The sequence below is a fragment of the Leucopleurus acutus genome (genome assembly GCF_964270905.1).
Source record: "Leucopleurus acutus genome assembly, chromosome: 19".
NCBI classification, from domain to species: domain Eukaryota; kingdom Metazoa; phylum Chordata; class Mammalia; order Artiodactyla; family Delphinidae; genus Leucopleurus; species Leucopleurus acutus.
Genome location: NC_139161.1, coordinates 42925419 through 42953390, shown reverse-complemented (window position 1 = coordinate 42953390; position 27972 = coordinate 42925419). Strand labels below are relative to the sequence as shown.

Genomic DNA, 27972 nt, shown 5'->3' with positions numbered 1-27972 from the left:
TTTTCTCCAATTCGCGCTGTCTCGGCGCACCTACGTATCACCGGCTCTTTTACAAACAAAGTAAACCCGGAGTAATTCGCACGCACGGGAGAACCCGGACCGGACGCACGGACAAGATGGCAGCCGGCCCTCCGCTGGCGCGAGTGTCCGCCCACTCAGGGCGTAGGCCTCGTCATGTGAACCTCCCCTGCCTGGCACCGCCCCCGGCCGCAGTGCCTGACGGGAGGCAGAGCGGCGAGCGAGGGCGTCGGCCATTTTGTGGCTGTTTCCTGTGGGGCACGGAGGTGGCGGTTGGGTCGGAAGAGTGAGAGCCTCTTTGGCTAGTTTTTCCTGCTTGTTTTCTCCTCCTTTTTTTTCTGTCGGTAGAGCGCAGTTATGGGTCGCAAGAAGAAGAAGCAGCTGAAGCCGTGGTGCTGGTATCCTTTGTCGGTTTGAAGTCGAGGCCGAGCGGGGGCGCCGGTTGGTGGTGACCGGGACGGGGAGGCCTGGCTTTGGCCTATGGCGGAGAGTGGGATTTAGGCCCCGGGGTCGGTGGTTTGGTGGCTGGGCTCAGATTTGGGAAGGTTTCTCGGAAAATGGGGTCCCTGGGGCGAGAAGCTCTGTCAGTTGTGGGTCGTGGGACTCCGTGACTCAGGAGGGTCTTGGTTTGGTGCGAGCGTTGACCCGCGGGGAGGCGGCTTGGACCCCCTTCACCAAGGACAGAGTCCCCTGAGGAGTCTTCTGCCACACTCCGTTGTTTTGGTGACGGTTCAACAAAGGGACTTGAGCTTCGAGTGTAGTACGCTTATTGACTCTGTGGCGGATCAGGGGGGAGCTTCCGGAGTCGGTCACCCACTCTTTTCTTTTTTCTTTTTTTTTTTTTTTTTTGTAGAATCGGTGGTTTAGTAAAGGCTTATGTTAGTCAACCCTGATTTCGACGCCCCCCACCCCCCCTTTTTTTTTTTTTTTTTGCTGGGGGTTGGGGGGAAGATCTAGCTTCCGCCTCCCACCCACTGACGCCTTAATCTTGGAGAAGCGTTCTCTTACAGGGTGGGGTTTCTTGTTATCTTTTTACCTGTTTTATTGCAGTGAGAAAGTGCCTCTTAATAAGGAAACGTGGCGTCGGTTCCCCCCCCGCCCCGAAACGTTAGTAAACTTTACGTTTCAGTTGATTTTATTTACTGTCTGGTACCTAAAAACGCTGCATTTATTTATATAATAGTTGAAAACCGGTTACAGATTTTGTAAAGTGCTTTCAGGAAAATCTGACAAGGGAGAGAAGAATTCTCAGTATTATTGACAGAACTTATCTGAGTTTATATACATTTTTGGGCGACAAATTCGTACGGAATTGCAAGCAGCTTTGTGGATTGTTCATAGGAAATTGTCGCAATGAACTTATTTTCAGATTCTAAATAATATAAACATTAAATTTTAAATGTTAGGTAAATTCTTAGTATTTCGATTATTTTTATCTTCTAATTTTTGAAGATCTGTCCACATTAACTTTGGGTTTGTTTTTTTTTTTAAACATTTTGAACCCTTCCAGTTCACAGTGTGCATTTGTAAATGTTGAGACATTGAACACAAGAAAAGTTAATTTCACATAAATCTGTGAAACGCGGGAATTTGACAAAACTATACTGCCTACTGAGATGTGTTTATTTAGGGGTGGTGAAGAGATAATGTGAGATTGTGAGCTTCCAGGACATTGAAAATTCCAAAATTATGTGGCAGGTTAATCCTTAGTTATATAATAAATATCAAAAGTAGACTTTATATAAAGTACTCGTGGTTTTAGCTGTTGCCTGTTTTTAATGTTACTACTATTCTCTTTCATTACAGATTTATTTTTTATAGGCAGTGTCACTATTGTGCTAGTTTTGTACCTTAACAATAGTGATCAGGTATTGTAATAGAGATTTTGATGATGAGAAGATCCTTATACAGCACCAAAAAGCAAAGCATTTTAAATGTCATATATGTCATAAGAAATTGTATACAGGACCTGGCTTAGCTATTCATTGCATGCAGGTAAGGAGTTTCTTTCGTATTTAATTTTTGCTCTCTTGTAGTTTGGAAACAACATGAAAAAATCTTGAATTTCTCTTTGATAGCTGTAGAGTTTTTGTTGTTGTTGTTTATTGCAAAAGGTTAGGTAAGATGACCAGTAAGCTTTAAAATTAAAAAAAAACCCTGTTCTTTAGCCATTGAGAAGATAAACAATTGATTTTTCATGTTTAAAGAGTTTATGCTACTATTTACCTTTAAATTATTGATAATACCTTTTATCCTAGATTTAGATGGGTGACAATTAGATTAAGATCACGAAGTATTTCGTCAGTACTTGGCTAAGAGAACAAGGATCAGTGATTTAAATTTTGTGGGCAGTCTGACCAAATCCAATCCCATAAGAATTAGTACATAGTTAACCACCATTACTCACTGTCTTTGAACCATTTGTTAAAATCTGTTGCCTGGGGCTAAGCTACCATTTATCCCGTGGACCTCTTTTGGAATGGTGGCGTGGTGTTTCACTTAATAATTTCTAGGTTTCTTGAGTTCTTTCACTACTAGGTGGGGAGGGCTTTGTAATTTATATTTTTGAAGATCTAATAAGTACCGTTTTTATTCAACATTATTTCTTCTACTTTTGCCAGTCCTAGAGCTGCCTGAATTTTTGCCTAATTGGACCCTAGAGAGATGTGAGATGAGCAAATCCCCATTCATTGGAAACTACTGTTGGTAGGAGGCAGGGAGGTAGATTAAAACAAGATATTGCTTCCCTGAGTTTAAAAATAAGTTTATAAAGATCTGTTTCACTCCAATTATGTTGCTATAATAGCAATTCAGTATTCATTTAAAAATATGAGACCCACAATTTTCCACTGTGGTAGTCACTAGTTACTTGTGGCTATTTAAACAGAAATTTAAAAATTAAAACTTCAGTTCCTCAGTTACATTATAGTCACATTTCCTGTGCTCAGCCACAAGTGACTGGTGGATGACTATTGTATTGGATAGTACAGATGCAGAACATGACCATTTATCACAAAGTTTCTGTGAGACAGTACTGTACAGTGTTTTAGGCACTGAATATACAGCAGTGAATAAATTAAAGTCATCATTGTGTTGCGGAGTTTAGATTTACATTGTGGAGGAGAACAATCTATAAATATTTAATTTTATGCTGATATGTGACAGAGAAAACTAAAACTAGGTAGGGGTTAAAACTAGGTAGGGGGGATAGGGGAGGGCCACAAGGTAGTACAGGCCTGAATGAGAAACTGACATCTGAACAGAGATCTGAAAGGAGTTGAGGGAGAGATTCCAGGGAACAGCAGATGAAAGACCTTTACTTCAGGGGCATTCTCGTATATTGAGGGCAAGGACAGCAATGTGCTACTTTACATAGGAGGGTTTGCAGGCTATTGTAGGCCATTTTCTTTAATACTGAGTGAAATGGGGGGTTTTAATTGAGATGTAACATGCTTTGGCACACTTTTTAAAGAGTCATTTTGGCTGCAGGGTTGAGAGTAGACTGTAGGGTGCAGTAAGACCACTTAGGAGACCAGGCAAGAGTGTTCCAGGCAAGAGGTGATGGTGACGGAGAATTTGCTGATGAATTAGATGTGGAGTATGAGAAAGTGAGGAGTGGAGGATGTTCTGAAAGTATTTGGCCTGAGCAGTGTGAAAAGTGAGTTACTGTATTCATTTGGCCCTTGGTATCCACATCTGCGTATGATACCGCAATTGAAATTTGGTAAGTTGAATCCACGTGTACAGAATCCGTGGATACAGAGGGCTAACTGTACTGCGCCATTTTATATAAGGGACTTGAGCATCCTTGGTATTGGGGGGAGTGGTCCTGGAACCAGTCATGCCTTGATACCAAGGGACGACTGTACTGAAATGTGGAAAGCTGCAGGAAAAATAGGCTTAGGGATGAGGCTATCAAGATCATCTTACGTTAATTTTGAGTGTGGGTATGTTAGTTTTGAGATTTTGAGGAGGTCTGTTGAATATCCAGATGGAGATGTCATATAAGCAGTTGAATCTACAGGTCTGCAGTTCAGAGAGGTTGGAGCTGGTGATAGAAATTTGGGGGGATACAGTATAAGGATGGCTATTTTAAGCCATGATATTATATGTCCTTAGGGAGTAGAATATAGATAGAAAAGTGGTGCCAACGACACCACCATGGGCCACTCCCAGCATTTAGAGGTCAGAAGATTAAGAGAAACCAATCAAGACTGAAAAGGTAGGAAAATCAAGAGAGTAGTGCCGTGGAAGCCAAGTGAAATGTTTCAAGGAGTGAGTTATTTATTTAAGTCAAACGCTGGTGGTAGGTTAGTTAAGCCCAGGACTAAGATTGGATTAATCAAACTAGAGGTCATTGGTTACTTGCCAAGAGTGATTTCCTAGAATGTAGAGGATGAAAGGCTGATAGGAATGCTTGCAAGAGAAAATGAGAGGGGAAAGTAGAGGTGCTATTTCAAGGAGTTGTACTATAGAGAAGAGCAGAGAAATGGAGTGAGTGGAAGCTGGAAGATCAGTTAAACTACTAGTAATAATCTTTAATTGACTAAGTGCTTCTGTTTATATGTTCTTACCATAATTTCACAGGAGCTTGTGAGATAGGCATGGCAGTTAAATCAGACACATGCTGGAGTTTTATAGATTAGTTTAGGACATTAGTAATTTAGATACTTTACATCAATGTTTGCGCCTATCTTTTCAGCCGAGACCATACTAATTTCTACTATGTAAGACTCTAAGAAATCTAATTCTGGCTGTAACATAAGGTTGGGAAGATTTTGAGTGAATGGCGTTATTTTTTCTTCTCTTTCCAATACCTTTTAATTAAGATATTTCTTTCCTTCATCACTTAGAAATGTAGTGAAAACTAGTTAATGTGTATGTGAATGTAATTGTATTTTTTCAGAGAACATATGTATGAGTTACTTCATCTGCCTTCATCAAGAGAAGTAACATGTTCCAAAAAATTTAGGAAATGGTGATTGTCATTTATTGAGTAGCTTTATTCATGGATCTTTTAATCACAATAAGATAATTTGTGAGTTTTATTTGCATATCACTTTTTAAAATCTTTGAGATACTCTTCCAGGAAAATACTTAGTTTTCTTTAATTACCTTTCTATTCTTCCATGAAAGCGTCTTGGAAGGAAAGAAAAATTGAGTATTACTTGGACCAGTATATCCAAGTCATTAACCTAAATAAGTGGTTCTCAAACTTGAGTATGCAAAGGAATCACCTTGAAGTCTTGTTAGATAGATTTGCAGTTCCACCCAAGAGTTTCTGATTCAGTAGGGCTCAGGTGTGGCCTGATAATTTGCATTTATTATTTATTGTTTTAAAATTTTTATTGGCGTAGAATTTGCATTTCTAATAAGCTTCCAGGTGAAGCTGAAAATTTAGGCAAAATACTTTGACATCCTTTAGCCTAAGGTAATACCTTTTGCGGAAGAAACCAAGACCGACAGGGATTTTAGCATATTGGCAAAAGTTATTTGCGTTTGAGGGTTAGAAATGTTTGATCTAGCAAAACCATACAGTGAAAAAAGGTGCTAGATCCCCAGTGTTTTATTTTACAATAAAACCTCTGAAGGACTTCTTTTTGTGATCTGCCAAATAAATTCAGAGGTGGAAAGTGACAGGATCGCTACTGTGGCAGTGTTAAGCTCTTCAGGTGACTCATTAGTTACGGGTAATGCTAATTGGAAATGTCACTTTTGTGGTTTGTAGCTACTAGCTGTCTCAGGATACATTCTTGGAAAATTTACTTATTCTAATACTTAATTTTAAGACTTCATAAGCTTTACTTAGTTCAGACTTCACACTTCCCTGATTTGAGTAGCACTATTAGTTCATTTTTAATAATTCAAGCAATCAAGGTTATAAGGTAAACTTGAAATAGTTTATTGAGCCCTTGCTATGTGCTTCACATTGCCAAGTGCTTTTTACATACACAGTATCTGTTTTAATCCTAAAAATGACCCCAGAAGTTAGGTGCTGAATAGGTGAAGTAAACTGAGGCTTAGGTCAAAGAATTTGCCTAATCTCACATAGCTAATAGGCCATAAAGCTGGGGGTTGAATCCACATAGTCTGGTCATTCTTAACCATTATACTAAGTGGTCTCTGAGTAATTTAAAAGTACTCTTTAAAAGACTTTCATGAGGCACTTTTGTTTATCTAATGGAAGGTTTTTGTTTTGTGTGGCGTCTTTTTGGTTTGTTTTTTAATGTTAGGTGCATAAAGAGACAATAGATGCAGTACCAAATGCAATACCTGGGAGAACAGACATAGAGTTGGAAATATATGGTATGGAAGGTATTCCAGAAAAAGACATGGATGAAAGAAGACGACTTCTTGAACAGAAAACACAAGGTAAATGCTAAGATGTATGCTTTTTCTTGATACAGCTTAACTAGTGAGAGTATTATTACAATATTTTCAAGTATAAATTTAATGGTAGATGTTAGTTCTATTCAGAATTTCAATTTGAGGTTTTTTTGTTTTGTCTTATGTTCGAAGTTAATGTATCTTATTTGTATATGTGGTAGCATTTGGATCATTCCATACATTTTATTATATTTTTACTCATAACTGAATTCCAGGTGGATTTAGCAAGTGTTGAGGCCTTTGAAAAGGAAGGTAGCTTGTTTTGATTTATGAAACCACTAATTGTAAATTTTTTTAGTGGTGTATTTGACTTGGGATTTGCAGCCCTCTCCTATCCAAATGATAGAAACTTACTAATAAACTATGAAATCTTTTGTTTTGAAAAGCATTCTGGAGAGGTCAGACTAGTTTTCATAGTTTACCTTTTGGAGTGGAATAGAAAGCTGTTTTTTAAAAGTATAACTGCTTTAGGAAAATGTTCTTTACCTGCCATAGAATAGGGAAAGGATGTTAACCTTCTTAATACAGATTGAAAAAAAACATTTAAAGAGTAAAGAGCAGTGAACTGAGTTTTTTTGGAAGAAAAATCTCAGGAGCTACTTGCACTGAAATAAAAATTTTAAATGTTGTTGAATGTCTTAAACTTGCTTAGGTTTTCTTTTTTTACTCTATGGGAAAAATTAATTTAAACTTTTTTAGCAGAGAGTCAAAAAAAGAAGCAACAAGAGGATTCTGATGAATATGATGATGATGACTCTGCAGCTTCAACTTCATTTCAACCACAGCCTGTTCAACCTCAACAAGGTTATATCCCGCCAATGGCACAACCAGGACTACCACCAGTTCCAGGAGCACCAGGAATGCCTCCAGGTAGCACATAAGGCTTCTTACAATTTAACACTCTCAGGTCTTTGTTGATACAGTTTAGAAGTATTAATTTTTTCCTCTTAACCCTTTTTTATTTTTTTGGTTGAAATACTTGTTTGTAGGCATACCTCCATTAATGCCAGGTGTTCCTCCTCTGATGCCAGGAATGCCACCAGTTATGCCAGGAATGCCACCTGGGTAAGAAAACTCTTTTAATTGACTTGTGGGCTTGTGCCTAGAATGATCTTTTTCAACTTGGGTGTGTTACATCACTTAAATGTTACTTTGCTGTGTTTTTTTTTTTTTTTCTTTTTGCTTCTAAAAGGTATGGGCTCTGTAGCTATTAAACTTACCTAATAAAGGGATCTACTAATAAATTTAAGGAATATAAATTTGACTCTGAAGAGAATAGATTTTTGGGTTTTAGGATGTATGTAGGCAGCCATCTGCTTCAGTTGCATCTGATGTAATTGAAGTAGTTGGTTGTAGATTTGAGTTTCTGAGATTCAAAACTGTCCATGACACTTCGTAGTTGTGAGAAGAAGCAAACTCTGTAAATGATTTATTTGTCAAGTCATCAAGAACTAAAATGAATATGAGGTGCTCGTGGCCATCACTTTTATTTAAATATTGTTGGATGTGAGAGGTATACAATACACTTTCCCACTGTATTTTGAAAATCAGTTAGATTTTGATTTTGTCATACATTTTCACAGATTGCATCATCAGAGAAAATACACCCAGTCATTTTGCGGTGAAAACATGTAAGCATCTCATTCGTAATGTAATTCAGGAGGTATAATCATAATGTCATTTTTTTGTGTGTTTAATGGTATCTATTAAGTTGACTTCAGAAGTTTTCTAATCTTCCTCACTAAAACTTCTAAACTTTGCAAACTGATTGACACAGATCTCTTAAAGGAGGGAACTAAAACATCTGTGAGGAAATCGTAATAGACTCATATAAACAAAGCATTTTCTAATTGTGCAGCTGTTTTCCCCAAACTGCTAAAAGTAAGGGGACTTAGTAAAAAGGGGTGATATTTAAGAAAGAGTATATATTCCTTTGCCAAATTACGTGCTGTGTTACTATAGAAGGTAATTGATTTTTCTTCTGATAAAACCTATATATAGAAGTTATTCTGATAAGAATCCTAAATCATTAATTCACAAACTTGGTAATTTTTTAAGTGAATTGGACACTGATATTTGAAGGTGAGCTCTTTTAAGGAAAGGAAAACAAATATGGGTTGTGTTTTTAAGTCCTGGTTTAGTGATAGCAACTTTGTACATGAAAAGTAGGGATTCTGAGTTTACTTTTGATTATCTTTAATTTTGATGGTAGTTTTTCCTTGCCTGTCCAAAACAAATCTTTACTCCACAGAGTACATTCAGTATTTTCTTTTTGAAAAAATCTGATAACTCTAAAATATAGAGGGTTTTTTTTTTTGATTAATATTCTGTGGATATTTTCCAAGTGAGACAAAAGGTGATTTTGTTTTCCAGTTACGCACATTTTGGATAAGGCCTCTTGTTTATATTAAGGAGAGTATAATAATTGTTCTCAATGACTTTAAATGTATTAAAATGTTCTGTTAACAAAGACTGAATTTTTTCCCCTATTTTACTGGTAAACCAAAGAGTTCGCTGGTTTTTAGGGAATTTATTTTGATAGAATTGTTTTAGTGTGTTGTGTGTTCTTTCAGCTTGATTTGATTTCAATATTAGGGGTCAAATTCAAGTCTTATCTATTGTTGTTTCAGGCTTTAGCCAAAATATTTTCTAATGTTTTATACTGTTAATTAACTTTAGTTGTCTCTTGAAATTTGCTTTCTAATAGAATGATGCCCATGGGTGGAATGATGCCACCTGGACCGGGAATACCACCTCTGATGCCTGGTATGCCACCAGGTATGAAATGTTAGACAGTTTCCTTTTTAATATGACAGAAGTGCTTTATTCTTAAGTATTTTAGACAGCAGATTTGTGGGCATTGGTGCAGTTTTTTTTTGTTTGTTTTTTGCGGTACGCGGGCCTCTCACTGTCGTGGCCTCTCCCGTTGCGGAGCACAGGCTCCAGACACGCAGGCTTAGTGGCCATGGCTCACGGGCCCCGCCGCTCTGCGGCAGGTGGGATCTTCCCAGACCGGGGCACAAACCTGTGTCCCCTGCATCGGCAGGTGGACTCTCAACCACTGCGAGGTGCAGTTTTAAAATTGGTGTAATTTTTAAAGTTTCTGTAGGTTAGTGACTTCTTTTTAAAATTACTGTGAGAAATGTGATGATCTCGTTTTGTTCTGAGTTCCGAGTTTTGAAATAGATAGTAAAAGTAGTCCTCAAAGCCACCAGAATGAGTCACTGAGCCTGTGACTTAAGAGTGGTTATATCTGTTAGGAATATTTTAGGCAAGTACTGGAGACTCTTAACAAGTAATAGAGAAATCCAACAAACTATTAAACAACGTAGGTATTTATTATCTCACTTAACCTAAAAGTGGTAGACTCAGTGGCTTCAGTGATAATAAGAACCCATACTTTAAAAATTTTCCACTTTGCCAACCTTAGCTTTCTCTCTCAGACATGTAACTCAGTAGTTATAAAATCTCAGGCAAGAAAGGGTGATTTCCTTTTTCTTGTATTAGGGAACAAAGTAACTTTCCCAGAATCTCCTTAGCCTCTTACATATCATTGGCCAGAAATAGGTCTAATGGAGCTTCTAGGTGCAGGGAAGCATGGGAAATAAGTATCTTGACTTTTTAGCCTACAGTGTGGGGAAAGGGATTTGGTTAGCCCAGTAAATGTGCCACAGAGGTCTTCATGAGGCTTTCTGAGTCCATTGCCTAGCGTTTTAATCCTAGCAAGTTTGGTTTGTAGTCCATAGCAGATTCAGATGTACTCAAGTGATAGTTGGTTTAAAAGGAACAGAAAAATCAGCAGCAAAATTTGAATCATGCCAGTGCAATTGTTAATTTATAGGCAACAGCTTCACATACATCATGCCCTGAGATAATTTTAGGCATTTAAATGAATACAGAAAAATAACCTATGTTCATTTGGTAATGTGAAGTCAGTAAAAGTTTTAAGTTACATTGAGGAACTTCAAAGAATGCCTAGTGGGCTTCCCTGGTGGCGCAGTTGTTGAGAGTCCGCCTGCCGATGCAGGGGACGTGGGTTCGTGCCCCGGTCCGGGAAGATCCCACATGCCGCGGAGCGGCTGGGCCCGCGAGCCGTGGCCGCTGAGCCTGCGCGTCCAGAGCCTGTGCTCCGCAACGGGAGAGGCCACAACAGTGAGAGGCCTGCGTACGGCAAAAAAAAAAAAAAAAAAAAGAATGCCTAGTGGTATATTTTAGGAAAATCTGTGTATTTAAAGCACACTTAAAGGAATAACTTAGTTTCTGGAATAATTTTTATGGGTATTTGACCTATTAACAGTTTTTACTGTAGTTCGCATTAGAGTTCTGGAAACATCTGTCTGTTAGATGATTGAAATAATTCTATATGTTTCAAAAATTTGCTGCATCAGTAATATCAATAAGCCTAATTGTTGGCTTTGCCCATATACAGGGTTTCTAGTGGTATCTTTCATGTCCCAAAATTCTGAAGAGACGAAAAGGTGTAGAAAGTTGGAGGCAAAACTGTTCCAAGGGGGCAGGTGCCCAAAGTACTTTGGGCTTCATTGAGTTCAGCAGTCAGTCGTCAGTATTGATAACTTCGTAGTATAGAATCTTGTTTTGTGTGTGTCTGTGCCGCACGGCTTATGAGATCTTGTTGGTTCCCTTACCAGGGATTGATCCCGGGCCATAGCAGTGAAAGCCGAGTCCTAACCACTGGACTGCCAGGGAATTTCCTTGAATCATTTTTAATTTAATTTAGTATGTTTTAATGGCAAAGTTCTGAGGAAGTATTTTTTCTGAACTAAATGTTTCAGCAACAGGGTCCCACTCCAGTATTTCTTCTCTGCAGGTATGCCCCCTCCTGTTCCACGTCCTGGAATTCCTCCGATGACTCAAGCACAGGCTGTTTCAGCGCCAGGTATTCTTAACAGACCACCTGCACCAACAGCAACAGTTCCAGCTCCACAGCCTCCAGTTACTAAGCCTCTTTTCCCCAGTGCAGGACAGGTAAGGTGAAATTTCTGAAAAAGAGTGTGCTTATATTTAAAGGTAAAGTGGAGTTGTTCACTGAACTCTTTGAAAATGTCAAGTCATTTTAAATTTGTAATCTTCTTAATACAGTTTATTAACTATACTGAAGAAGTGGTGTTCTCTTCCATTTTTGCACACATTGATTTCCTTTACTCAGAAGGTTGACTGGAACCAGAAAATAGTGTAGTATGTTATTTTTTTGTAGTTGTGAACTCTGGTTATTCTTAGCTTTAGTTAGAAATGAAAATTTAATTTCTGGGAACTTAAATACATAAAAATGTTATGAGGTCCTCCTTTACCTAATGAGCTATGAGTAGAATGAAAACCAAAGTCAAAAAATCCTAAGACCTTAGCAAATAATTTTTGGGCTCTTCCTTTAGTCTAGAATTGTGACAGACAGTAGTGCCTCACTGTTGCTGGAAGGGCATCATTTAATGTCTTTTGACCTAGTCACACTCATATTTCCTACTCGTCCTTTTTTTTTTTCCCTCCCCAGAACTCAGAAGCAAAAAATCCTTTTATATATAGTATGTATATAATGGTGGTTACCTTCGCTTTTTCACCCCAGTTTGATTCAGAGTTAGGCAGATGTATTTAATTCATTCAGAATTGAGACACTCAGGATGTATGTTCTTCATTGTTCACCTTAAAATTATCCCTTAGATGTTTTCTTTTTTCAATTTTTTTTCTGTTTGTAGTTGCTAAATTAAAAGCATTACTTTTTAAGTACATTAACATGTTTTTGAGGTGGGGGGTTTTTGTTTATTGTTTATTTTGTTTATCCTATTAATAAACTTTTGGCAAAAATTGTAGTTATCGATGGAGAATTGGATTGAAGTGTCAATAATGCATCATAATTCTCAGTTTTAAGGTTTCAGTTTTGAAATATAGTGTAAAACATTAGTTTTAGGGGAAAAAACCCTGTGGTTAATTAGGTTTATTGGTGTAGAATTTAGAAAGTTTTTTTGAGGCTCATAGTGTCACTCTGTTTATTGTAAATGCATTAACTGCCTGCCTCTATAAAACAGATTTGATTGCATTGTATTTTGCATTTAGAAAAATGCAATCTATACTGAAAAAAAAGTCTACCACGTGGCTTATTTTCACCCATTTGTTTGGAGACTTTTCATTGTTTCCTTTCTTTTATGCTACAGATGGGGACACCTGTAACAAGCTCAAGTACAGCTTCATCCAATTCAGAAAGTCTGTCTGCGTCTTCTAAAGCTCTGTTTCCTAGCGCAGCACAAGTACGCAGGAAGTTGCAGTTTAAAATTGTTAAAAATGGCTTTATAACTTCATTAACCCTTTGGACCCTACTTTAAAACTAAATCTTTTCCCAAAAATACGTTTAATTTTTCTAAAGTAAAATTAATGGCTTATAAATCAATGGTATTTGAAAATTTGAACCGCATACTAATAGAAAAAAATATACCCCAAACTCCTATGGTTCTAAAGGGTTAAAAGCATGTAAGCAGTAAATGCATTTTAGTGGCCAATGGTTAGCCTGATGCATGATTAAGCTATTCTGTTTTATGCTGTTTAATGCATCACATGTAATGTAAGGAAATTTAGTACTCTGCATTTGATTCTAAAAGTTGGCCTAGTTTACATGTTTCAGATGTTCAGTGTTATGAAAAGTAACAAATTTATTACTTGGTAACTTTATACTTAAAAGCTTACTAAACCCTTTAGTCCATCATAATAATCTAGCCATTGTTAATTGGGAGGGCATTGTATTACTATATAAAGAATACTTCTGAAGGACATATCTTTAATGTGTCACCATTGGTAGTTATTATTTATGTTATACTTAGTAACTGAAATTTATCCAAACATTTGTATTCTATAATTTTTAACTATTTTTTTTTTGAGCTCCTTGGTAGATTAATTTTAAAAAGGAATTTAGAATGATGATAATAGAAAATATGCTATTCCATTTTATGATAATATCTTCAATTAGGAATAAATACAAAGCTTTGTAAATTAAGTAATTTCTGGTGAAGAGATAGATGATATCTGAGAAGTTACATAAGCAGTCTAACTTGTTTCTTGTTTCCACTGCTGTGGTTTGGATGTACATCTTTTGGTATTATGTGTTATCTCGAATTTTGTGGATTGTTCATGATTTTAACTTTAAGTTTTGTCCCTTATTGAATGTTAGTGTCTTGTTTTTAAGTTAAATAGGTAGTAGATATATTCAGGTTTGGATTTTGAAGTTTTGTTGATGAAAGATAATGTTTTACAGGCTCAGGCAGCTGTCCAAGGACCTGTTGGTACAGATTTCAAGCCCTTAAATAGTACCCCTGCAACAACTACAGAACCCCCAAAGCCTACATTCCCTGCATATACACAGTCTACAGCTTCAACCACTAGTACAACAAATAGCACTGCAGCTAAACCAGCAGCTTCAATAACAAGTAAGCCTGCTACACTTACGACGACCAGTGCAACCAGTAAGTTGATCCATCCAGATGAGGATATATCGCTGGTAAGTTGTTTACATTTTTTACTAGCAGAGTTTGATTGAGTACTGTGGTAGCAGCTTGTCCATTTGAAAAGTTTTAATTTGTATACCAGTGGTCTTATGATCTGATTGAATACTAAGTGATTTTTATCATTCTGATTTTTAAGAACCACAAAACAAAGTGAATATTGCATGTTTTGATCTTAGATACATCCCCCCTAAGACTATTCCTAAAAGAAGACAGTAAGTTGGGTTCTTACTCTCTCAAAAATTATTTTTGTTGTTCATAAATTTAATTAATTGAAGAAACAAGTGTGAGAGTCTGCAGGTCCCTTGCAGTCCATATACCTTCTTCATTACACAGTTTCTTGCTGAAGCAATTTATAATTTCTGGGAAGTTGTTCAATATAACGTGCTTCAAATATAAAAATAGGTAACGTTTTCTTAAGGCATCAAGATTTTAAGTTGGACTGGTTTGTGGGGTGAAAGTAATTGGGATGTAAGGGAACATTTAAAAATTAGTCTCACTCTATAAATATAAAGACTTTAGATGCTTACCTTCATGCTTAACTCCCTGTGTTCAGATGTTTCACATTTCACATATTTTTATTCCTAGGAAGAGAGAAGAGCACAGTTACCTAAATATCAGCGTAATCTTCCTCGACCAGGACAGGCTCCCATTGGTAATCCACCTGTTGGACCAATTGGAAGTATGATGCCACCACAGCCAGGCATCCCACAGCAACAAGGAATGAGACCCCCGATGCCGCCTCATGGTATTCCTCTTTTTACATTTATTTTATTTAGTGGATTTTCTGAGTGTACACATGAAACAGATTTATCTGCAAAGTGCATTGCATTTAAAAGTACAAGGCAACAGACTCAATCTATTTTTTTGTGTTTTAAATGTGTTTTTTAGGTCAGTATGGTGGTCATCATCAAGGCATGCCAGGTTATCTTCCTGGTGCTATGCCACCGTATGGGCAGGGACCGCCAATGGTGCCCCCTTACCAAGGTGGGCCTCCTCGACCTCCGATGGGAATGAGACCTCCTGTAATGTCGCAAGGTGGCCGTTACTGATCTTACTTCATCCAGTCTAATAGGTTTGGAGATTAAACCTTTTCTCAACTTGTGCTGTTTATATAGCCAAGCTTTCGTCAATAAGGCTTCATTGTGACTTTAACAAACATTATCTTCCCACATACCAGGAACTATTGGACATTTATTTTACATGGGAAAATTTATTTGGAATAATAAAGCAGGAACTTTTCCTGAAGTTGCAATTTATACTGTATGGCTTCTTTTTCATGTTTCATCTAGGTTTTTAGAAGTGAAGTATAGTAAATTTGGTTCGTTATATTGTGAAGGCGCTGGAATTACATGAACATACCACCCTAATAAAGGCAAGTTCTGTAAGCTTATGTTGCTATTTGTAAAGTTATGCCTTCGCAGCATTTCAGATGCTGTTGGACTTCATGTCCCCAACCTAGCTTGGTGAGGGCTGTAACTGTCTTCAAGTACCTGTACATTGGAAGTCTGAATGTGTAACAATATTTAATGTATTTAGAGTTCCTCATGTTTCAGGGTTTAAGAAATCTGACCCACCAAGGTCATGTGACTTTTCTGTACTGTTAAACTTCATTGTAATAAAATGAGAGAAAAATTTATGCCTTTTTATTCATAACCCAGCTGTGGACCACTGCCTGAAAGGTTTGTACAGATGCATGCCACAGTAGATGTCCACATAATAAAATTCGTAGTTATACCAATGCAGTTTTGATATATCATTGGATTCTGTCTTTGAATTGTAGGTTGTTCCTTAGCTGCATGTTTTAAACTGGACAGTATATGTAGAATTGTATGTTAGTCCTTCAGTTGACAGAAAAACTTAGATATACCTATGAGTCATTACATGGGTATGAAATCTTTGTATTGTGTCACCTTTCCACCCCCTTGGTGTGTCAATATATGTTAGCTATCATAGATATTTGAAATGTAAACCTTAATATTCCCTCCTTCCTGCTGATGTTTAGAGCCTAGTGCCAGACCCATTCATTTCCTTCTGATTATTTTTGAGACTGCGGTACTGTGTGGACCTCAGAAGCTTTTCAGGTGCAAACTTCTAGAAGCTTAGGTGCATGCAGTAATAGCCTTCTGTACTGTTAATGACTGGTATATATTCTAATGTTATGATGAGAATCTAAATGTGCCTCTGTTAAGATGGTTAACAGATGGATTTGAAATTTTTTATTATGTTCCTGGAAGATTACATTATTTCTTTGATTAAATGGCTATCTTCTGTTATTATTAAGCCTAAATGGCTTTTTACTGTTAACCTTTTCATCCTTGGAAATTTGAATGTTCAACTGTGTTCTATGGAGAACTTTTCTGTAGAGATGACTGCTATTATTCAGTATCTTACGTTGCAAGTCTCATATATTAATAGCCTTGTTGACCTCTTTTTGGCATCCATTTTTTTGATTTTCATTTTTTCAGAGTACTTTCATGACTAAGTATCAAATGACCTGTACAAAGTATCACTATTAATATATTATGAACTCAGGTTTAGTTTTCCTCAATATAAAGTTAAGACAGCTAAGAAAATAACATTTCTTTATAACCTTTATGTGAAGGTGTAGGTATAAGGCACAGAATCTGAAGTTTTGTTTAAACAAAAGAAAGCTTTAACCATATAAGAAAATACTGAAAGATGTTTTAATTATCATAAAAGAGTGTATATAAGTGACAAGTAAAAGTCATTCATCTTAAAAAAAACATTGTAAGTATTAACAAAGCTGAGTGTTATTTTAAATCTGCTATTTTGCTCCAGTGGTTTTACAGCTCCTGTGCTATTTTTGAGGGTCAAAAAATTTCATAGTTTGAAAAGGCAACATGCATGTATCGCCAAGAATGCATTTCTTCCTGCTCCCAGCAGCCAAGTCTCTACCCCTTTCTCACCAAACGCCTGTCTACGTAAATACGTAATAGAAATTATCATATACTTCTTAGATTTGGCAGCATGTTTATCATACTGCCAAAGAAAGACCTGTGTTGAAAATCTTTTAAGGTAAATATGGCATAATTAAATTTAGAATTATTAAATAGGAAATATTCTCCCAAACCAAATTTCTCTCAAGCGTTTCATGTACAGGCTTATCAACAAACTACGGATGGATTATAGCAGTGGGGGAGAGGAATCAGGAAGAGGGAAAAAAATGGGTTAGTAATGTTTCAAAAATTATGCAAAGCTTGATTTGCATTTGATGCAAAGAGAACTGATATATTGAGGTTTGTTGCTATCTGAGGTCAGAAAGGAGAAAATATTGCCACTTTTAAAGAAATGATAGAATGAATTCTAATTAAAAGTTAATTCAAAATGTTATGCACAACACTTAGGCACATCGTTCATCTGTTGTATTTTGTAGGTCTGTGGCTCAGATGGTGCCCATTTGGTATATTTAATGTGTAATCTGTGCATGCATCAGAGTGTAATTAAGCTTCTAGAAAATATCTTTTACCTAATTGCTTCTGGGGTCCATAATGTGGTTAAATCACGAGTGGAACAAATTATGTTGAAATAATTAACTCTGACTTACGCTTTCTTAAAGAATAGATGGAGTTGAAATAAACTTCATCTGCCCTCACAGAAGACAGCTTTGGGACTTGGTATATACCGGCAGGCATTGTGATTGCCATAATTTAGGAAGTTGTAAGATTAATGGGGCTGCCAGTTTTGGCTCTTACCTTACATCCACTGTTACCACTTTCTTTAAAAAAACAAAAACGATTTTTGTCTGGCACTAGTTTCTATTGTGTGTATGACAGTAACAAGACCAGCAGGTGAGGATCAACTTTTGAGTGACTGCTGGATATCATTTGATTTGAATACTATTTTAGCAATCTTTCACACTTTTACTGTTAGGAATGGGGTAAATATTCTTTGAGCACTCCTGTTCCACTGATCAAGTCACATACTGAACTTAAACTCAGTTTAATTAAATTTAGTTATTTGCAGAGGTGGACGAGATTCCCAGTAAAAGTATGGGCTCAGAGTGGAATTATAATGGACAATAGATTTTTTTTTTTTTTTAAAGAGCTACTCTTTTTTCCTTTGCTTGCTTGATCATTGGGATTTTTTTAAATGCATGTCTTTTAAATTAATTGGGTAATGTTTTTCTAAAATTAAAATTTTCTTCTTCCTATAGCCCTGCCATAGGACAGGCTGAGGCTGAGTCTCAGTGTTGCCCTGTTCAGTCTGAGGCAAGTGGGATTTATTTTATTCCTTATAGGGGCTTTCACAGCTTTATGGCTGTTGGATATTCATGTCCCCAAACTTGCAGCAAGTTTGGTGAAGGCCCCTAAATTTAATTAAATTTAGGATTTTTATACTCTCTTGGCAGAGAAGGCTCTATATTAATATTCACGTTTGACTGTGGTGTTAATAAACAGAAAAAAGTATTTGATATATGTAATTTTATGTAATTTACTTTGTGTTACATAATATTTAACAGCCTCAGTAAAGGTGATGTTATTTATATTGAACTTGAGTAAATTGACAAAATTTGACGTTCTTGATTTGGAGGCATGAAATGTTTCATTCAAATTTTCCCTTTCACTTTTAGGAAAACCTTACTGGTTATTTTCTCCTCAAACTATTAAATTTAACCTCAAGGATAATAATCATTGGAAATGCCACTGGATACTGAAATCTGCATTTTTAATCCCAAAGTTATGCATTGAACGTTAAGGTTGAAAGGTCATCTGGAAATGCTTGTGACTTTTAATATTTCCAAATTTCACCACATTAGAGCAAATGTTAATGTAGAGCCCTGTGAAAAGTGGGAAGATGGTGTGTATGTGTGGTATGTATGCGTATACACTACACATTTGATATAATAAAAGAGTTTGGGTATTACACACTTACCAGTATGGATGGATTACAAATTTTCAGGCAGCCAAACTGAAATTGTTTCACATAGTAAAGTTTAGTATATTGAATTGTGGTTTTGGAACGATTATTTTGAGTTTCATTTTTATCCTTACTGAACAATATTTGATGCAATATGCACACATGAAAAACACCCGTGTTTGTTTCCAACTAAAAATTGCTTTTATTTGGTGGAAAAAGTTGTGTTTATGTGTGTATGTTGTAGTGGGCAAGTAACGGGGGAACTGAAAGAGAGGCCAAAACATTAACTTGGATTACTTTTGTTCCTTCCCGTGTTAAAGCCACTGTTCTATGCAGATGGCATTTTCCTCTGAACAGTAACAGTTCACTTATAGTACAATGTTTAGCAAACCCAGGCTTGTGTTTCTATGTGGTTTTAATTCTTGGAAACATAAAGAAGAAAAATGAATTAAATGAATTCCAAATTTTCACCTCTGTTATTAGAATATAAGCTTTTCTCTATAACTGAATCATGGAAAAAAGATACTAATGTTTGAAAAAAGAATTGTGTCACAACAAAAAAATTCCACTGGAATATTTTACTACCTGCTCAATAACTGCATCTTTTAAGACTCCTCAGTTGGAGTTGTTTTCTGTTGCATCCATCATTCCCCAATATACTGAAATATTCAAGAGTGAAGTTGCTTGTCCTAATTCTAATAGTGATCATTGAAATAATTATAATTGAAATACCCTCTTAAATGCTTGAGTACTGTCGTGGGAGGGATTTTCTAAGGGAGACATAATTTGTTGAAGGTGATACAGATATCTAAGATGTAGGTTCTTCGATCTTTGTAGTCCTCTGACTCAGACAAATACAGTTTTGAGAATAACTTTCAGGTATCTATTATATCCACAGATAAAACTTAGTAAATTACTGAAAGGAAATGTTGAAGTCACTTCTTTACTGAGATGAAATTTTGTTTAAGTAAACTGACACTTGTATCGGTTAGGGGATTTTTTAAAAAGTAGTAAACATGTTCCCTAAAATTTTGTGTAAATCAAGTATGTCTTTTTTTAAAGGCGGTATTTATCTACCTTATTGAATAACCTTTGTATGTTATTCCAAAATGAAACTGGTTTTCTTACTCTTTTATGGAAGTCTTCTAAAAGAAGAGATTCATTATAAGACTATTGACTATAAGGCAGAGTTTTGTAAGTAAACATTCTCCCATTTATGCTTCTGCTATCATGATTTGAATATTAGTATAGGTTATTCCTTTTTAGCCTTCTTTCTCAGTATTTTGTTTTCTGTCATCCGAATCATTTTAATAAATGATCTTTTGTTTTAATAGCATAGCAATCATCTGATATTTCTTGGCAAAATAAGCAGCTACTTTAATGATGTTATATAGTGTCATGCACATAGTGGATATTCACAATTTTGTAATTAACGTTGTATTTTCAGAACTATACTTTTAATATCTTGGCTCTTAGGCATCCCCTGTTATGAATCTAATTCAAACTAATACATAGCAAATGGGGAAAGCGGGACCTCAGTTTGAGCTCCCTAATACTTTAAACATCTCCAACATTTCCAAGTGTTTTCATGTTCTTACTTGGCATTTTTGTAGGAAAATAAGTTTGAAAGTATCATGTTTTAAAAATCTAGATTTCTTCAGTAAGGCTCAGAGGAGAATTGTTTTTTATAAGCATTGTTTTTCTTGCTGTGGACTTCATACATTTTTGCATAATAATTTGGCCATAAAAGAGCCTTTCATTTTCTTCCCAACTCTGGAAAAATAATAGCTTGAAACTGTATTAGTTTGAAATTTTTGAACCATTTCTCTTTAAATCTGTTCAACTAATCTCATGTATATTCTCAGGGGAAATTACATTTTACGAGTCAGGATATAGAAATCATATTAAGGCAGAAATTGGAGACCCAAAGGAGATCTTCACTGAAGCTAATCTGAACTATTTCTATTTGAAGCAAATTGAACACTGTATTATAAATGAAGACTGGTTCATGGTTAGGTTCTTTAGGAGGCAAATAATCACCAGCTTTATCATGAGAATGTGTTTGTGTATATGTTGTAATTTTGGGCACATTAACTACAGAGAAGATACATGTGAGTAAACTGTTTTAACAGTTGATTAGTTGGACCCCAGCCATTAATTCCAAATGCTGTAATGGTATGTAAGGTTGTGATATGGCACAGTTTCAGTAATGTGCTGTGTGTTTGGTCAGGGGTTTGTGTAATGCTTTGTTTGTAAAAAAGGGGAAGTCCTTTATTGGAATTCTCCGGGCCTTTTGGCATTCTTACTGTGTCTGGGTTTTTTTTTATCATTATTATAGTTAAGAATCATATGCCTTCGTTTTTGTTTAAATGTGAGGAACTGGCAGTGAAATTCATTGATGCCCAACTTGGATAAAAATGAAGAATGTTGTTTGCCCAGCTTACTACACACAGACCAGTAGTGATTATTTGGGTGAGAGGCCATTGTACAGTATCGTTAGACTTTTAAGAACCTTAAATGTAATGGAAGGTAATAGTATTTTGGCCTTGGTTTACATTTGTTATGCAAGATTTCATCAAATCATTTATTATAATGTAGCTCATTCTTAATATTTTTATTTATAAATAATTTGGCAATCAGATGAAAATAAACAAGGTTTGCCACGTCATTTTCCAGTTTCTACTAATAAAGCAAGTCTGCTTAACTACCCAAGTGGACCAAGGGAAGCGTTATTAAAGTTTCTGTAAGTTTGAGTTAGAAAAATATGGGCGATTTAGTTACTGAGCATAGCCTGCCTTTTAGCTATTAGCTTGTTAGTGTACTTATAGGAGAAGCAATAGAATGTGCTTTTCAGCCCATGCGTTTAAAATGGGAAATCTTTAATATACAGAAATGAAGTCAAGTATTTTAGAAGTTGAATTTAAAATATTAAAAATTGCTTGTTTCTGTGGGATGTGTCTACATGTACTTAAATTAGAAATTATGCAGAGATTTTTATTCCTAGATATATGTACCCCCTCTCCTTTTAGAGTAACCCATATCTTTATAGTACACATACTGGAATATATAATTTATTAAAATTGAGAGGTGTCCAAGAGATATACAGTATTATTAACTCATTCTCATAAGGTCACTCTAAATTTAATAGCCAATATAAGGTACTTTTTGTAAGACAGGGAAATTTTTTTTAATGTAGTTATGTCAGGCTCTGAGGAAATTTTATGCACATTGACTTTTTAAACTATGAATTGAACTCCTCAGTTTAATACAATTTGTGTTTTTGTTAACTAGCAGCAGAATTTCAGCATTTGCTACTTACTGGTAGAGAAGAAAAATCCCACAGCCCTGCCAGTACAGGTTAGTTTAATCTGTAAGTACCTGATGTTCCTATTTTTTTCAAACATATCCATATAACCCACACCAGGAAGAAAGCTGTGCAGTTACTGAAATGTGAGTATGACATTGGACACTTCTAAAGACTCAGTACTTGGGCCAAAGTAGCTCTAGGTTTGCTCACCTGAGTTGTAATAAAGGTGTGATACTGCTCCTTTATTATCGGGTTACGGTTAAACCTAAATAGATATGTTGTACATAGAAGGAAGACTGAAAGTTTTTTAATTGGCTATATGCTCATGTTGGTATATGGAGTACAGGTGTTTGGGTCCAGGGTCTCCTACTTAAGCCCCTCCTTGGTACTCATACTTACCTTTTAACTTTTTACAGTATGAATCAACAGATAAAAAGTCAAGTTTCCTCACCTCTAGTAGTGATAAATGGTGTGCAGTCGTATGCCAGAATATATTTTTATGCTGCTTTTTTGTTCTTAGATATTTCTAGTAACTCTTGTTGTAAGTACTAATTTTGTTCATCCTTTTTGTAAACTATAACCTGTTGGTGCACCACCACTGTGGGTTCATTTTAATTTGAACTAAGAAGAACCTTTTTAATATTCAGATGAAAGCTGACTACCCATCAAGAAATCTAGACACATTCTTTGCATATTCCTTTTGAGGAGCAGTGAGGACATAACAGGTTGTGAAAGTTATGTTAAAGTTTTTATTAGTTTCATTGGTTCTACCAGCGTTCATTGTTGTCTTGAACCATCCTTCAGAGATTTCCTTTAACCTTTAAATATTGTGCTCTTATGTTGATAAAAATTTTAAATACTGAGGAGAGAAGAAGAAAGTATACAATTTAGTTTATACAAGCCTACCTGAACCATTCTGCTATTCTGTATGGCTTCCTCTTCACCTTAAGTGTAATATTGTATGATGTGAGTCTGTCCGTACAACTACTGATTTTTTACTCCTGTTAAAGTGGGATGGTGATAAAGACCTTGATTTATCAACCGATAATAAAATATATTTTATAAGATATCCACTTGTTTTTTAACATATAAAATTGCCTAAGGGCTTAAGTTTCATTGCCTTTCACAGTTTAATCTGTATAAGAAATGGCGTAGATACAGTGGAAATGGTTTTCCTTAAAACCATCTCTTTAAAGCTGCTTTTCTGGTGAGTACTATTTTATACTTTTATATATCAGTATTTTTCCATTTAAATTTAACTTAAGTTGGACACTTTGATCAAAGTGTATGAGTTTCTACACTCTTATTACCTGAATTGAGAATGTTAAGGTGATTATTTTACCTCCCTATGTTTCTCTAATAATTGGGGCTCACTTTTTTCCTGACCTTCACTTAATAGACTATATAACTGCAAAAACTTTAACATGTAAATTATTTCTTTTTGGTGAGATAGGAAAGATGTTTTTACTCAAAACTAGTGTTAAAACAATTTTTATTTTAACTTAAAAATTTTTTTAGTTGACAGGCAAAAGTGTTTTTTTCCCTCAATGCTTTTGGTTGCCATGTTGCATAGGTTTAAAATTTAAAGACCAGAATTTTTGTCTAGTGATTCTTGAGTAGTTAAGCTGGGAATAGAGTTGAAGGAAAGCTTGCCCAAAATGGTCATGCAGACTAATTGCTTACAGGAGTCTCTGAGTGAGGCTTGAGAATTTCAAATGTATTCTTAAATCATTCTAACCTTGCATGAAAAACTTGGGTTGGACTACTGATTTCTGGGATTGTGTATACCCGTGAAAATTAACCTGAGCATATTTCTAATTACTTGATCCCCTGTTAAATCCCTCCGTCATTGTAACACGTGGATTTTTTTCTCTCTAGCTTTTAGCCACATCCTACCTAACATCAGTTTATCTTAAGGATGTTTTCACATTGTATTTCCTGCTGTGATCTTTGTAAGCCAATAATAAAAAGTCAGCTCATGCTTTTTAGTATGAACAGTGATAGTCTTCTAAAATAAATCTGAAAATTTGAATATGTGATAATGGTAATGTATTCTTCTAGATAAGCACTACACAAAGTATGGACCCTCAATTTATGTCTTTAAGATTTAAAGTGAAGTAAATTTCTAAGGAACTCTGTCCTTTCCTAGCAAGGATAAGCAGACACTGAAAATTTGGTAAGTATGTAACTAAATGCATGTAATAGTGATGAGAATAAGTAGCCAAATTTCCACGGTTTAAGCTAATATTTAGATGTGAACAAGAATTCTTAAATCTTCTTTGCGACTTAATGAATGTGTCTAGAATTTTTACAAATTTGTGTGCACACTGATTAAATTGAAATGTACCTTACTCCTTTGTCTGCATTGGTTTCTTTTTATTTTCTATGGTGTTTTACTAATTTCATATTTCAGGGTTTTTTCAGGGTAGAAATAAGTGGCGGGTAAAGAAAATATCTTCAAGAATAATTATTTAAACCTCCCTATCTTAAAACTCAGTGATGACTTTCAGTTTATGTAGGCCTTCTGTTTTTCAGCTCCAGTTAAAGCTGACAATAGACAACTGATCAAAAATGAGAAAGAAATCTTTGTGCTCTTCCTGGAGTATTGTAGGAATCATCGTATAATAATGTTAAGCCAATGCTGGATTTTCATGGAAGGAGTGGTTTTTAAATAAGAGAAAAAGGTGGTGAGATTTTGGAATCTCTCCTCCCTGGAACTGCATTACTATTAATAAGAGTAAATAGAGGTTAAAGGGAAAACATTTAATTACTACAGCAGGGAAGGTGATTTATATCTGAGCGGTATGTCTACAGTTTTCTAAACTGGTATAGCATTATTTTGTGAAGTGGTACAAGATCTTAAAGGGTTGGGACCCGGGTTGGGGTGTTGGGGGTGGGTGGCTTCCCTCCATTCAGTCTCCAGGTTTCACTCCAGCATTGTACTGGCAAGGAGGGAAGTGAAGGGCAAGTCATACAAGGGGTATGATACGATGGTAAGGAGGACCTGAACAAAACAAACAAGGGAGGATAAATGCTAGTCCATGTGTATGATTAAATGGTCTAGCTAAACAAAAAGATATTGACTAGTGGCATAACCTTTAGTGTAAGTAAGTGAACTCTCTGATTTAAAGGTTGTAATTAAATACTAGCTTTAAATTATTACCAACTTTAAAACTCTAGCTGCCCCCCCAAAAAAAAATCATTGGGGAATTCCCTGGCAGTCCAGTTAGGACTCAGCACTGTCAATGCCAAATTCCTGGGTTCCATCCCTGGGCAGGGAACTAAGATCCTGCAAGCCCGCAGCTTGGGCCCACCGCACCCCTCCCCCCTCCCCAAAAAGGAAAATACTAGCAATTAATACTTGGAATTTTTTTGGGCAGGGTGTGTTTAAAATTTTTTCTTAACACAAGTGGTAGTGCATTTTGGTTTTTTTTGCGTTACGCAGGCCTCTCACTATTGTGGCCTCTCCTGCTGCGGAGCACAGGCTCAGCGGCCATGGCTCACGGGCCCAGCCGCTCCGCGGCATGTGGGATGTGGGATCTTCCCGGACCGGGGCGCGAACCGTGTCCCCTGCATCGGCAGGCAGACTCTCAACCCCTGTGCCACCAGGGGAGCCCAGTAGTGCATTTTGTCACTTTGACATAGCACCTGGAAGCTAGTGCATAAGAAAAATGGATGACCACGTTTATAGTAGTTAACTATATTAAATTTTAGCCTACTGGTAGGGTTTGGATGGAAGAGATGTTCCTAGGTGTTCTTTAGTGTATGGAGCCATGTAATTATTAGAGCTCACAAAAGGCATTGAAGTGTTTATTTTCTTTCTCTTGAAGTCATCTGGGAGCGCTTGCTAGGCTTTAAGAAAGCCAAAACTACCATTTGAGAAATGGTGCTTTATTTTCATATTGGAAGCAATTTTCAGTTTGTGTTTTCTTTTAAAGGTTGAAGGATTTTTGCTTTTGCATTATTAAAAGCAGGCCTCTTTTTATTCCAAGGTAATGATTGACCATTAATAAACATTTGAGTGCTTGTTCTTAACAAAGATGAGTAAAAATTTTTTTCATTTATTATTTATGATACTTGTCTGAGCCCATTTTATTAAGTTGTATCCAGAACAAATTCTATTGAGAATGAATTGTAATGATACACATCAGCTGTCCTGAACAGTTTTTGGTATGCCTTGGGAAATAGAATACAAAGCTATTTTTATTAAATATGGAATGTGTATTGGGAGAAAGTAAAGGGTAAATGAGGAGGATTAGACTGTGGGTATGGGGTAATTGTGATTAGGTATTAAGGTTGAACAAGTAGATGGGGCCAGGAGTAGCGTAGTGGTTTAGACTATAGGCATAAAATTAGACCTTGCAGTCAGATCCTGCTCCATCATTTAGTAGTTTTATGACCTTGAACAAGTTAACTTCTCTAAAATGATGGTAATTTTCCTAGACTTGTGAGAAGAAGTTACTGTGTGAAACAACTTAGCCTTGCCTGACGGATCAGTGGAAATGGCAGGGCTGGGGACGGGTAGGCAGTTATTGAAAACCTAAAAATTTCATTTAGTAAATATGAATGCCTATGACATGTTTGGATACTCTCCTGTGTACAGATAGACAGGGAATGCATCTCAAAAGGGACCTTGGAGTTGAGGATTTAAGAAGCCAGCCATTGCAAAAAGTCTTGTTGGGTAACAGTATTACAGGCAGAAGGAATAGTATGTGCAGAAACTGAGATGGAAAAGCATAGCATCTTGGAGGAACAAAAAATGAAGTATATGAGTGGTGGATTGGGATGGCCTTTGTGCAGCTTGGAAAGGTAGGCCAAATCACAGGTCATGGTTTGAATTTTATTCTAATGGAAGTCATTGAAGGACTTTGAGCTGGTGAGTAGTATAAATGATTTTTAAAAGGTCATTCTAAGTTGTTTGAGGGTGGGGGGATTGGTGGGCAGTATAGGGACTAGTTAGAAGGCCAAGAACCTGGCTCTAAACAGAAGTCAAGAATAACTGATGTTATGAATTAATATGGCTTAGATGATCATTGGAGAAGAAGTTAGAAGATGCCAAACCTAAGCACAAAAAAAGTAAAAAAGATTTGAAAGTTAAACTCTTACACATGGTTTAGCCCACACCTGACCGTTCATTTAGGAAATGTTTATTGAAGATCTGGTAAGGCATTGAGAAAGCTTCGGTCTTTTTAGATTTAAGGATAAATGCTAACACAGGAAAGTGAAAATGCCCTCTGAGGAAGTTTGGAGGACGGTAATTCCACCTGCCTTGTGTCGGGAAAAAGAGGCATTTGAACTAGGTCTTGAAGAGTTGTTAGGATTTGGACAAATATGAAAAAGTGTTAAGGGAATGACTGGAAAACCCAACAATATAAAGAGGTATGTGAGTGAAAGTTGCAAAGAATGAGAAGAAAATTTAAGGTGTGTCTGTAAAGGTCCTTGAATACCACATTAGGGATATACATTTCCTCTAGAAATTGGAGTGCCTTTGATCTTCACTGATGAGAGTTTTGTTTTGGTCTCCACATCTCTTCAGAAGCATCCACAGTCTACCACCAGATCACCAGACACCGTCACCATTTCCTCAGTGCCACTGTTCTAGTGATGTGGAGTAGTAGGATTCAGGAACAGTAATTGGGCCTGACTGCTATTGACTCAGTCAAGTTAAAACTAGAATTCCTCCTGTTCACAAGGACTAGCTTAAAACGTTTTGGCAACCCTCTGTATCTCACACTTTACTTGGCCACCGTCTTGTAATCCCTCAATTTTTTCTGTCACTTTCTCTCAGTAGTAAGACTGCTCCCCTGCTTCAAAAACCTTTCTGTTAGGCCCAGGTAAATCCTATTTTACATAACTGAACTCTTTATAAAACCTTCC

General features: G+C 36.3%; 1 protein-coding gene across 11 annotated transcripts; it reads left to right on the top strand.

Annotated features, from left to right (window-relative positions):
- The first annotated feature begins 256 nt into the window (after window positions 1-256).
- Window positions 257-27972, top strand: ZNF207 (zinc finger protein 207). 11 transcript variants are annotated; one of them, XR_014326985.1, is made up of 14 exons: window positions 257-416; window positions 1887-2013; window positions 6252-6390; window positions 7105-7275; window positions 7395-7470; window positions 7989-8036; window positions 9113-9183; window positions 11234-11391; window positions 12570-12662; window positions 13661-13903; window positions 14496-14655; window positions 14799-14982; window positions 15200-15282; window positions 18085-27972. XR_014326985.1 is itself a non-coding variant. In XM_082861781.1 (13 exons), the coding sequence occupies exons 1-12, from the start codon at window positions 376-378 to the stop codon at window positions 14957-14959; spliced, it is 1488 nt and encodes a 495-aa protein (XP_082717907.1). In that variant the 5' UTR covers window positions 257-375; the 3' UTR covers window positions 14960-14982; window positions 15200-15542. The 11 variants fall into 11 exon arrangements, 8 of the variants coding, with proteins under 8 accessions (XP_082717907.1, XP_082717908.1, XP_082717904.1 ...); XR_014326986.1 differs by having other exon boundaries at window positions 14799-15282; window positions 18085-18139; window positions 22080-27972; XR_014326987.1 differs by having other exon boundaries at window positions 14799-15282.